This window comes from Scyliorhinus canicula, chromosome 3, assembly GCF_902713615.1.
Source record: "Scyliorhinus canicula chromosome 3, sScyCan1.1, whole genome shotgun sequence".
NCBI lineage: Eukaryota > Metazoa > Chordata > Chondrichthyes > Carcharhiniformes > Scyliorhinidae > Scyliorhinus > Scyliorhinus canicula.
In genome coordinates this window covers 115437433-115449717 of record NC_052148.1, presented here as the reverse complement: position 1 = coordinate 115449717, position 12285 = coordinate 115437433, and the positions used below count along the sequence as shown (strand labels likewise).

The 12285-nt window shown below is 46.2% G+C and overlaps 1 protein-coding gene across 2 annotated transcripts in view; it reads right to left on the bottom strand.

Moving 5' to 3' along the window:
• The window catches only part of LOC119962886 (zeta-sarcoglycan), a 1211045-nt gene that overhangs the window by 130394 nt on the left and 1068366 nt on the right, over nt 1-12285 (bottom strand). For both annotated transcript variants that reach the window (XM_038791120.1, XM_038791121.1), the window contains one exon: nt 6849-6971. In XM_038791120.1, coding sequence (XP_038647048.1) covers nt 6849-6971 — 123 coding nt within the window. The remainder of the gene's footprint in view (nt 1-6848; nt 6972-12285) is intronic.

Below are 12285 nucleotides of genomic sequence, written 5' to 3'. Positions count from 1 at the left end.
GAGGTCCGCCCAAAGGGGCGCGGATCCCTGGGACCTATAAAAGACAGGTCCCACAATTAGTTTGTTCTTCTTGTCCAGCCCTCCTCTCTCCTTGACCAGCCCTCCGCTGTGAACCAGCTCCTCGACCAGCTTTTGCCAAGAAGACCTTGAACGAGAGAGAGAGAGGAGAGGTTTGGGACAGCAGCCGCCAGCAAGTAAGTGTCTCACAACAATCGCTACCAGAGATAGACACTCCTGACCCCTTTTTAACCTATACCAACCTGAAGTCTGCAGACCAGAGCAGAGCAAGAGGCCTTGCCCCCTGATCCAGCAGTTCCTTCGAGATAAGTATTTGTTTATTTAGCGGTAGGAATAGTTTAATCCTCTTAGCGTGTGCATGGGTAGTTATTATAATTGTATTATAATAAACTCAGTTGTTTGAACTTACTAATTGGTGTATGGTTTTATTGCTTTGAACTTTACCTTGAAACTTGTGGCGGTATCTTAATGATACCTGGTTGACTCCAGAGCTAAGTAACGAAACAGAGCCAAATTGAGTGTTAAGCACACTCACCCAGAACGAGCAACACCTCAGATCAAATTAACCCTCCTGCTTTCAGACACCCATGAGCTTCTACCTGTCGAGTCACAGCAGCCCCAGGAGGAAGAGAGAGCAACAACACATCACTGATGAAGATGTCACTCAATCTGGCACTTGCAGCCTCAGCTCAGATACTGGTACTCCATGTAGCTCACAGAGGTGAGTATCGAGTTGGGATTACCTTGTGGGTGGTTCACCAGGCAGGCATGAGTTGTAGCCAGGTCAGGAGGAAAGAATAGTTGCTTTGACAGTTCATCAGAGGACAAGGTCACTATTGAGTTCTGCAAGAGGAGACTTAAATGAGGGTTTCAATAGGGTGGCATTTGGGAGATCATTGAATGGGCATGCGCACATAGATGCTTGGTGTGTTGGTTTGTCTGCCAGACTGCAGCCTGTCAAGGAGCATTGGGAAATCTGGCTCTAATTTGGCAGAGAGCACCAAATTAGACACACCCTTGACACACCCTCTGCTCCATCTCCCGGTCATGTTGTGGTCCCAGGGGTACTGCAACTGCAGGCCCTATATCTGTTGCAGCTTTTATGTGCCAATGTTCTGCCAACCCTGTATGGATGCTGCAACACTCCCTGCCAAATTCAGCAACTCACCACACACCTCCAAAACAAAAATCTCTACAGCATTACCACAGACATTGCAGAAGTTAGTCTAAATAGCCTTACCTACAAGTTGGGTGCCTGACCATTACAATAATACTTGTGATGGGATCCCTCCTGCAGCTGCACAAATTGTCTTTCAGGAGGAATGAGCACACACTTTGAGTTGATTGTCCACATGGTCCCAATTTGTAAATCGTGCTTCAAATCCGCTTGAACAGTTGTTTGATTTCATGGTCCGACGACCATCATTGGCTACTGAGCAGGCTGCACTGGATGTGGCCAAATAGCACTGCATGCCCCACTTCGACAATCTTGAATACAAGTCTGGAGATTGGATTGCTGCTTATTCTCTGCAGTTGAAATTCCAATGGGCCGCAATTCTCCGCACTCACAACGGTGCGGAGAATAGCGGGGGTCGTAAATTTTTACGGCCACGCTAGTCTGACGCCCTCCCGCTATTCTCCCCCCTCCCCACGCCCGACACGAATCGCTGCCCGCCGTTTTTTTACGGCGAGCAGCGATTCTCAGCTGGCCGATGGGCCGAAGTCCAAGCCCTTTACGACCGTTTTTAGGAACGTCAAACACACCTGGTCTGACCGTTCGTAAAAACGGCCGTAAAGTTGGGATCTTGGCAACCATGGCACCGATTGGCACGGCAGTACCACGGCTGTGCCAAGGGTGCCATGGGCCCGCGATCGGTGGGCACCGATCACGGGCAGCGGGTGCTTACCCCGCGCACTCTTTGTCCTTCCGCCGCCCCGCTGTATCCATTTGCGGGGCGGCTGAGGGGCATCCCGGCCCGCGCATGCGCGGGTGACGTCATGTGACGCGTCAGCCGTCGCAAACTCTGGCAAGCGGGCTTAACGAAATTCGTTAAGCCCGCGATGCCGGAGTTCACGGCCGCGGCATGCTAGCCCCGACCGGGGACCAGAATCGGTTCGCGGTCGGGGGGGGGGGGGGGGAGGCTGGCGTCAAACCCGCCCGTTTTTGACGCCAGCCTTACGATTTCTCCCGGTTTGGGAGAATCGCGCCCATGTGTCTAATGAGATCATCGGCAGCAACCACAGGAAATTGACCTGCCAGTCTCATTTACTTATTACTGGGGAACTGTGGCAGCCAGTTGTGGTCCCAGAGACCCATGGAGGAACCTGGGGCAAGGATTGCCCATGGGCAGCAAGTATGATCTATTATACCTAATTCATTGGCCGATTATTGTAGAATCTTCACTAATATGGCTCACAGCCAACACAGAGTGCAAAATGACAGTGTGTACACTGCCCTTTCAAAATCCTGAAACTCTGTCGCGGGAGATTCAATGTCGCTGAACTCAATGACCCTGTGAAGAAAGAGCTACTCAGCCGGTGCCTCACAGCTAACCTGGTGACAACCAATGAGCCAGAGCCACAGAACGCCCACAGCGCCTGGTCTGCCTTAAAAGCCACCATCGTCAGCATGTGCGGGGAGATGCTTGGGTTCTCGACCAGGAAACACCAAGATCGGTTCAACAAGAACAATCAAGAGATCCAGGATTTCCTTGACCGTAAGCACAAGGTGTTCCTGAACTGGCAGCTCCAGCAAAACCCGAGAGGAAAAAAGCCTTCAGACAACTGAAGGCCGAGGTGCAACAAAAAACCTGTGACCTAAAGGACAGATGTTGGGTGGAAAGACCACAGGAGACGCTGCAACTCGCCGACAATCACAATGTCCACGGCCTCTTCAGCAAATTCAGTGGAGTCTGCATGTTCTCCCCGTGTCTGCGTGGGTTTAGTCCGTGTGCTCCGGTTTCCTCCCACAGTCCAAAGATGTGTAGATTAGGTGGATTGGCCATGCTAAATTGCCCCTTAGCATCTAAAATAATGGTTAGGTGGGGTTGCTGGATTACGGGGATAGAGTAGAAGTGTGGGGATAAGTGAGGTGTGTCATAATATACACCAGTATATCATGGTGCAGACACACACTGATGGACACACACAGGGACCAATCAACATGTACAAACACCGCAGCCAATCACCAGTTAGAATACACACACTATAAAGGCAGAGGGCACCATGGTTCCAGCTCATTCTGGCTGCTGCCTCTGAGTGTAACAAGATATCATCCAGCCCAGCACAGACTTACAACACGTGCTGAGAGAATCAACTGGTTCAGACAAGGCTTAGGTCTCTAGTTTAAGTTAGCATCATTTAGACCCACAGTCATCGTGTGTTAGTTAGTTAGAAGTAGTTAATAAAATTTAGTTGAACCTTCATCAGTGTTGGAAGTGTCTGTTTATCTCTCAAGTCTACACTAGCCAACACTTCAAGGTGCTCTTTCCAGCGGCCGGTGAAGACTCAATGGGCCGAATGGTCTACGTCTGCACTGTTATTTCTATGATTCTATGAAAACTATCTGCGGTACATGTACCCAGGCGCCCACCCCACTGAGAGCCAAAAAGAGATAGGCGTTCATCAAAGACAGGAGGCAGTCATTGCCTGCTGGAGAGAGAACTCAACCATGACACAGCCTTTGACACAATCATCCTCGACACCATCCCACAACATGCTGTCCGCCACCATCTCAGTGCCATGACATCAAAAAGCCATCTGACAGCTGAAGAACAACAAGGCTTCTGGCGCATATGGAAAATGCAGGGGAGATTCACTCTTGACAAGAATCCACGACCTCATCACCCTTGTCTGAAAGGAAGAGAGCTTGCCGGGTGATCTCAGAGATGCTGTAATAGTGAGCATCTTCAAGAAAGGAAACAGGTCTGACTGTCAAAATTACAGAGGGATTTCTCTACTCACCGCCACAGGAAAGGGCATTACGAGAATATTCCTCAACCACCTCTTTCCAGTGGCTGAAGAGCTGCTCCCCGAGTCTCAGTGCGGTTTCCGCCATTTAAAAGACTCAATGGACATGATCTTCAGTGCGCGACAAATCCAGGAAAAGTGCAGGGAGCAGCATCAACCTTTATACATGGCCTACTTCAATCTCGCAAAGGCCTCCGCTGGAGTGGAGCTAACCTACTGGACAAGCGGAAAACTATTCAACCACCGACGCTGCCAGGCCAGAACCAAGGCCACCCCAACTTCTGTCATTGAACTGCAGTACACAGGCAATCCTTGTGTGTGCGCACATTTAAAGGCCGAGCTACAAATTATCGTTGACGCATTCACCGAGGCTTATGAGAGAATGGGCCCCAGACTAAACATCGGGATAACATAGGTTCTCTACCAGCCTGCTCCTGCCGCACAAAACTGTCCTCGGCAATCAAGATCAAAGGCGAGCCCTTGGACAATGTTCATCATTTTTGTGCGAGCAGATATTGATGACGAAGTCCAACTTTGACTACAATGCACCAGTGCAGTCTTCGGATGCCTGAGGAACAGAGTATTCAAAGACAGAGACTTCAAACCCAGCACCAAGCTCATGGTCAGAAACATGGACAATGTACAGAATACATCTCAAATCCTTGGAGAGATATCACCAATGTTGCTTCCGCAAAATCCTGCAAATTCACTGGCAAGATAAGCCTACTAACGTGAGCGTCCTCTCCCAGGCCAATATCCCCAGTATCGAGGCACTGGTAACACTCAACCAGCTGCAATGGGTGGGCCACATTGTCCACATGCCCGAAAAGGACTCCTAAAACAAGCACTCTACTCCGAGCTCCGCAGTGGCAAGCGATCACTAGGAAGGCAGAGGAGACACGACAAGGACAGTCTGAAAATCTCCCTAAATAAATGCAACATCCCCAATGAAATGCGGGTATTGCCTGCCTTCAAATGCACAAACTAGAGAAAAAGCATCCGCGAAGGTGCCCATCACGTTGAGCAACACAGGGTGGAGCATGCGGGGGCCAAGCATAAACAGCAGAGAGAGAGCGTCCCATCCAGCCACTTCATCAATCACCACCTGCTAAACCAGTGGCAGAGTCTGTGGATCCAGGATCGGACATTTCGGCCACCGCAGAACCCACCTCCCCAGAGTGGAAGCAAGTCATCTCAACGCTGCGGGACTGCCCAAGAAGAACAAGAAAGATATGTGACCCACTTTAAGCCTGAAAAATGGGCACCGTGTCATCTAACACCTGGACAGGGGAGTTTTGGAAGCATCCATGTGTAATGGGAAGACTCGCAATTAACAGTTAAGAATAACTGCCAGAATGTTTAAATTTTGTTTAATTAATATATCCAAATATTTCTTACAGTAGCACCCAATTAATTTTTTTTAAGAATGCCAGCTTTCCTTTTGAGTCATAATACAAAGCCTTTGTAAATCCTGAGGGAGATTTCTCTACACAAAACTAACACCACCTCTAGCATTTCCCGTTTTCCACTGTGAATTCAGCCAAGCATCTCTCAACTCTGTCATGCTGCTTGAAAAATGCTACAGGAAAATGTCATGGCAACGAAAGAGGCATCTGAAACTCAAGGTTCAAACTGTTGCATTTGTGTCTTAGTAGTACTTTCAGGCATGTCAAAAATGCATAGCACTGCTTCAGAATATTCGACAAAGCTGTACAAAATTTCTTGTGTCAACATATAGCACAGGAAGTGAAATATTCTGACTTATTTTTCAATATAATTTAGCCTTTGGTGTTTGAGAAGTCACTGAGAAGACACCAGGTGGCACTCTTACGGCAGCTGTACAAAATGGATTGAAGATGTAGCAGGTGAGGTTATAATGCTGTACTGAATGAGTTGGGACGAACTCTGCAAAATGACCTGTGGTGATGCACAATTACAGCATCAGAACAGTGTGCAAACAAGGCTTTAAGTAATCTGTGCCATAAAATTGCTTTCTGTTAGACGGAGTGCAGTGTAAATGTGTAAACCTGAAACACAAACTATGCTGGGTTTCACAATTCGGGCTTTTTTCATGGAATGGATTTAATAGGATTTCTCTTGTATTGTCATTCTTACCAAAATGATAAACAGCTCATTATACGCATTTCACAATTGCATTTGCAACTGCCAGAGAAAATATTGCTTCAATAGATGGATTAAAGTTTAAAAAGGACTCTGGAATGTAAGTGGGTCAAATGTCAAATTCAACCAAAAGGTTCTGCAGATGATGTGGCCTCTGTTCTCGGTTTCTGTGATTGTGGAGCTGAACAGCTCAGCTCAAAAAATGTGTTTTTTTCCCTGACCATTCTACAACATCAAAACTGAATATGAGATGCAGAGTTGCGCAAAAGGTTATCAGGTAAACGTCACTGCAGAAAGTGTCGTGAGGCTGTGCCATAGTTATGTCACAGATTATTAGCAATAGTCATTTAAAGGAATCCTTTCTGAATATATTACAATGATACTGCTACAAAATCAATATAGAATTGACTCAATGTTTATTCCCGGAATATTTGATTATAATTCAGTCAAGTGGTTCACTGCCTCAACATGAAAGCAGAATGAAAATCACTTTGAATACTTTCATTTATATGATACATGATACCTGCCAGGACCTATCCTTCACCACATGTTGTTTACTTCTGCTTAGGTCTTATCAATCTCCATACTCCTGAGCATTTTAGCACTTTTTGGCTTGACAGTAATGCCTGAAAATCACACAGCATAGCTGAACAGTACAGTTGTTTAATCTTTAATTGTGATTCAAGGCAAGTGGAATAGATGAATTACAAAATATAGTTTTATGTCTTAATGAGTGTTACCTGTTACACGCAGTTTTTCAACGCCAATGGCAATTTCATTTTCATCTGCTGAAAACAGTACCTTCTTGCTGTCCTGTGTTTTCACTTCAAACCTTCGGCACTGGGCCTCCACAGCACTGGAACCTGGAATTAGACAAGAAACAGAAGCCACATTTTACGGAAAATGCTTCATTGGCTAATGATAATAAGAAAAAGTGAAATCTTTTTTGTAAGTTCCTCTGGCTTTTAAAAGATATATTTTTACTCAGGGAGTTAGAAATAACAAAAAAGAAACCTGAATTTCAGGTTATATTCTCTTCTCGACCTTTAAATTGACTTGCCATGAAAGTTATATTTATTTGTGTTCCATGTCACCATGTCCATGATTCCTACTTAAATGCAGCAACAAATTTTAGCCTTAATATTGGAATCATTGGAATACAACACAAACGACTGTCAGACAAATAAGCATAAAAATAGGCCACATTTCCTCCATTAGGCTCAGACTCAAAACCATCTCGCAACTCCAGCTGTGTCTGAAATAAATTAAAGCTGCCCAAGCTCCAGCACGACAGTACCATGAAGACATGTTTCCATTTAATACTTCATAGTTTTACTTCATAGTTCCTCACTTTCCGATCTCTGATATTCAAATTTAGGTCAGCAAAGCAGTTTGCATAAACATTTCCCAAAATAAAGCTGGTTTATCCATTCTTGCTTGCCAAGTTTCAGGACTTGCGTGCAATATAAAACCCTTATAATCAGGAGGTGCTCAGTACCACAGTTATTGGAGCAGTAACTTATCATGCCATAAACAATAGAACATGGATACATTGTGTTAAGGTGCATTATACATGTAAATGCTTATTTTTCCTCACTCTAGTTCAAATTAGTAGATGTAAATTAGAACACTGAGGCTCAAAGGATAGATACCTTAATCACAATAAATCTGGAAGCTCCCCTCGACCACTGCTGTGGTGTTCCAAGGTCCAGGGTTCCTGGCAAACCCCATTCTGAACTCCAGGCAGCCCAAGGCATTGTTCAGGTGAGTCCTGACATCTGACATGTTTCAGAGCAGCGTGTTTTCCGACCAGCTTCGTGGAGAATCCGGCACAAGTGGGAGATTCCAGTCAAACCTTCATCTGCATTCCATTGGCGGGCTGCAAATCAGTTTCAGGACAGTGTCCAGTGGGTTTCCTGATATGCCATGGCAGGCACAGGCTGAAAACACTGCGGGAAATTCATGCCAGCACGAAACTGAGGGCTGGATTCTCCAAATATTGGGCTATGTCCCCACGCCAGACTTTCCTTTAAAAAATTCAGACCTACCTTGAAGGGGCTGGCAGGGCCCCGGAGTGCTTCTCGCAGCGGAAGCTGCGGATACGGGCCCCTGCACTTCTGGTTGCGAGTCTGCGCGTGCGTACGGCGGCGGCATGCAGTGGCCGCGCCAAACGTGGTGGTGGACTCAGCCAGCGGACCTGGACCAACAATCTGCCCCACGTGGCTCGATCTACCCCACCCAATCGCCGGCCCGGCCACCCATAAGGCTCCCCCCCAGTACTTGATCACCCCGCCCCGCAGCTGCCACGCGAGAGTCCCGACCGGCCAGACGTGGTTGGAAACACCCCGTCGGGAATTTAGCTGGTCGGGACCGGTGCATTTCTGGGACGGCCTCTGGCAATGACCCCCCCAGCCGTGCCGCCCAATTCGCAGAGGAGCAATTCTCCGTGGACCGGAGAATTGCGGGTGCGGCGCCAGGCCCGTTCCTGTCGTAAAAGTGGATTCTCCGCCCTGTGGAAAATCCAGCCCTGAGATTTTGCACTCCTGTCAAATCTAACCCCTGCCCACCATTGAACCCATCGGCGGGGCCATGGGAGAATGTGCTCCTATGAGTGGCTCATTTGGAACCACACTTGCTTCCAAGTCCAAAGGTTGTGATTTCAAGTCCACCTCCAGGACTTGAACATAACCACCTTGGCTGATATTCCAGTTCAGTGCTGAGGGAGTACTGCACTGCCAGAAGGATGCAATGCTTCAGTTGAGATGTTAAACTGAGACCCCGTCTATCCTCTCAGATGGATGTAAAGACCCAAAGTACTATGATGAAGAAGAGTGGGGACTTTTGTCTCCAGTGTCCTGACCAAAAGTTAATATTTATCCACTAAAAACATTATAAAAATGGATGATCACATTGTTGTTTGTGGGAGCTGGTTGTGCACAGATTGTCTCCTGTGTTTCCTACATAACAGTGACTACATACTTCTTGGTCATCTGTAAAGCACTTTGGGACATCTGATAGTGGTGAAAGGTATACAAATGCACGTCTTTCTTTATATAAATTCACATGGTTGCTTCATAATTATATTTATCGTTTCCCTCTACCTTTCTTCTATTCATATAATACTACCCTTTGCATTTCAATTATTTATTTTGTTTTTACTTGATCTCAAGAAGCCCTAAACTGGCAAACGTCCAAATACATGACTCAGATTATTACTCCCGGCTCTGAAACAATATGAATAATTCACTTTTCACACTTTCTTTGTGTAGTTCCATAACTTGCAACTAGATCAAGGTAATTCAAAGTACCCTGTGAGGTCAATCCAGCAAAAACAATTTTAGAGGATTTATGTGGAAGCATTTTGTTTATAAGCAGTTGGAAATCAGCTTATCAATTGGGAACTAGTTTGAGACTAGTGGCAGGGATTACCACACACTGATGGTTAGACAAAATAAATGAATTGGGTTCGGAGCACCTCTATCAACTCTTCAGCCTACAGCACCCATGGCACAGAGCTACTGGGCAATTTCAATTCAGTGAATCACGATGCAAAAAAAGACCTGGATTTTTATTCTGAGCAGCATGCAGCTGTCTGACCTTGCTGTTTCATCTATGCCAATGAATGCTGCACCCAATTTAGATAGGATTCAATTAATTGGCTGAAAAGTCACATAAGTATACAGCAATGCTGGAGAAGCGCAATATTGTATAATGAAGCCTCCCTTAAGTTAAACTTTAATGAAGACAATCTCCTGAAGCCCCATCTGCAAAGTTGCTTTTTAAAGAGATGATTAAACACTGATGACAAGAAAACTGCATTTACTGAATCTGATTTCATGTTTGTTGAAAAATTATAAATATATTTACATTATCCCAATTTCTGGAAAAGATTCAAATAACAAAAAATTACAGTTCAAAACTGTAAATATAGAGGGCTATGTTATTCTGCCCTGTAAGCAGCGGGCATTGTCAAGGGCAGGAAGGGGCATTTGGGCTTTCACTTCCACCATCAACGATGCCCACCACTGGCAGAGCTGGAAAATCCAGAGTAAATTAAATAAATTATCCAGACCGACCAGACCCCGCCAACCACCTGATTACACCCCCACCATCCAAATTACTCTCCCGATCACCTGACAATCCCACATTCCCTGAACAACCCTTCCAAGCACTCAACTACCTCCCAGTCTCCCAACTACCCACCCAACCAGCCCCCACTCTTCCAACTCACCACCATCTTCTGAAGGGCAACTAAGGATGGGCAATAAATGCTGGCCTAAGCAGCGACATCCGCATCCCATAAATGAATAAAAAACTTTTTTTTAAAAACTACCCTCTTGAGCACCCGCCTGCACCCTTTCTTCCCCAACTACCCCCCCCCCACGACCACCGAACTACAAGCCACCCCGCCATGTATCCTCCCGAGCACCTAGCAATACCTGCACTCCCTCCACTACCCTCCCAACCACTTGACTACACCCCAATCCCTGAACCACCATTCTGATCACCCGACTACCCACACAACCCCAGTCACCCTCTCAAGCACCACAGACTGCCTCAATTACCATCTCAAGTACCCGACCAACCCTGCCAACTACCCTCCTGACCATCTGACTTCCCTACTCCCCAACTACCCTCCAACCACCGGACTACCCCAAACTACCCTCCTGATCACCCAATTACACCCCCCACCCTTCCAGCTATCCTTCTACCCCCACCTGAAACTACCATCTAACCATCTGACTAGATCTCTTACCCCCCCAGATAGACTCCTGACCACCAAACTAGCCCCCCTCAACTACTCTCCCAACCCTCTGACTAACTACACCCTTCAAATAGCTCCCCACCCCCTGATTGACGCTACGACCCTGCCTTGGTAGGCCTCAAAAACCAGGTATGCTGCACATTTCTCATCAGAGCGGGCAACCAGTGTAATTAAAAAGGAAGAGAGTGGCAATACAAATCTGATTGACATTCCTCAGAAGTTATGGCAATAAAATGCATTAATTTTCCCATTTAAAAAATATTCTTTTATGGATGTCGGCACCCATGGCAAGATCAGCATTTGTTGCTCATCCCTCATTGCCCTTGAACTGAGAGCAAGTAAAAGTCAGATGCATTGCTGTGGGTCTGGAGTCACATGTAGGCCAGACTAGTTAAGGATGGCAGATATCCTTCCCTAATAGGCATTAATGAACCAGATGGGGTTTTACGACAATTAATGACAGTTCATGGTCACCATCACTGAGACTAGTTTAATGTAGGAAAGTGTGAAGTGATGCATATTGGAAAGAAAACAATGATGAGCAGCAATGTGGTTACATTTTAAATAGGATGGAGACAGAAAGGCTACTGGGGCAGCACAGTAGCATTGTGGATAGCACAATTGCTTCACAGCTCCAGGGTCCCAGGTTCAATTCCAGCTTGGGTCACTGTCTGTGCGGAGTCTGCACATCCTCCCCGTCTGTGCATGGGTTGCCTCCAGGTGCTCCGGTTTCCTCCCACAGTCCAAAGATGTGCAAGTTAGATGGATTGGGCATGATAATTTGCCCTTAGTGTCCAAAATTGCCCTTAGTGTTGGGTGGGGTTATGGGGATAGGGTGGAGGTGTCGACATTGGGTAGGGTGCTCTTTCCAAGAGCCGGTGCAGACTCGATGGGCCGAATGGCCTACTTCTGCACTGTAAATTCTATGAAATATCCAGATTTTTATTAATTGAATTTCACTTTCACCAGCTGCTATGGTGGGATTTGAACCCATGTCCCTAGAACATTAGACTGAGCCGTGGATTGCAAGCCCAGTGATATTATCTCTGGGTTACCACCTCTCCATATTTCCACAGAACACCAGTAGAGAGCAAAGGTGGGTCTTAGAAAAAGTGTAGGAGAGCTGAAATGGAGATTGGGTATTGAAACTTCCAAGGTGTTACCAAATATTTCAATGATGTTGACTTGATGCCACCATTTGACTTGTGAAACTCTGGTCTTTCTATCTCCATCCTATTTAAAATGTAACCACATTGCTGCTCATCATTGTTTTCTTTCCAATATGCATCACTTCACACTTGCCTACATTAAATTTCATCCTACCCTTTGGTTTGTTCTTGTTACTATGCTATTTCCTATTATCCTCCTCAAGTTTTACAACATTTCTGCACTTTGCATCATTCATTGACCTT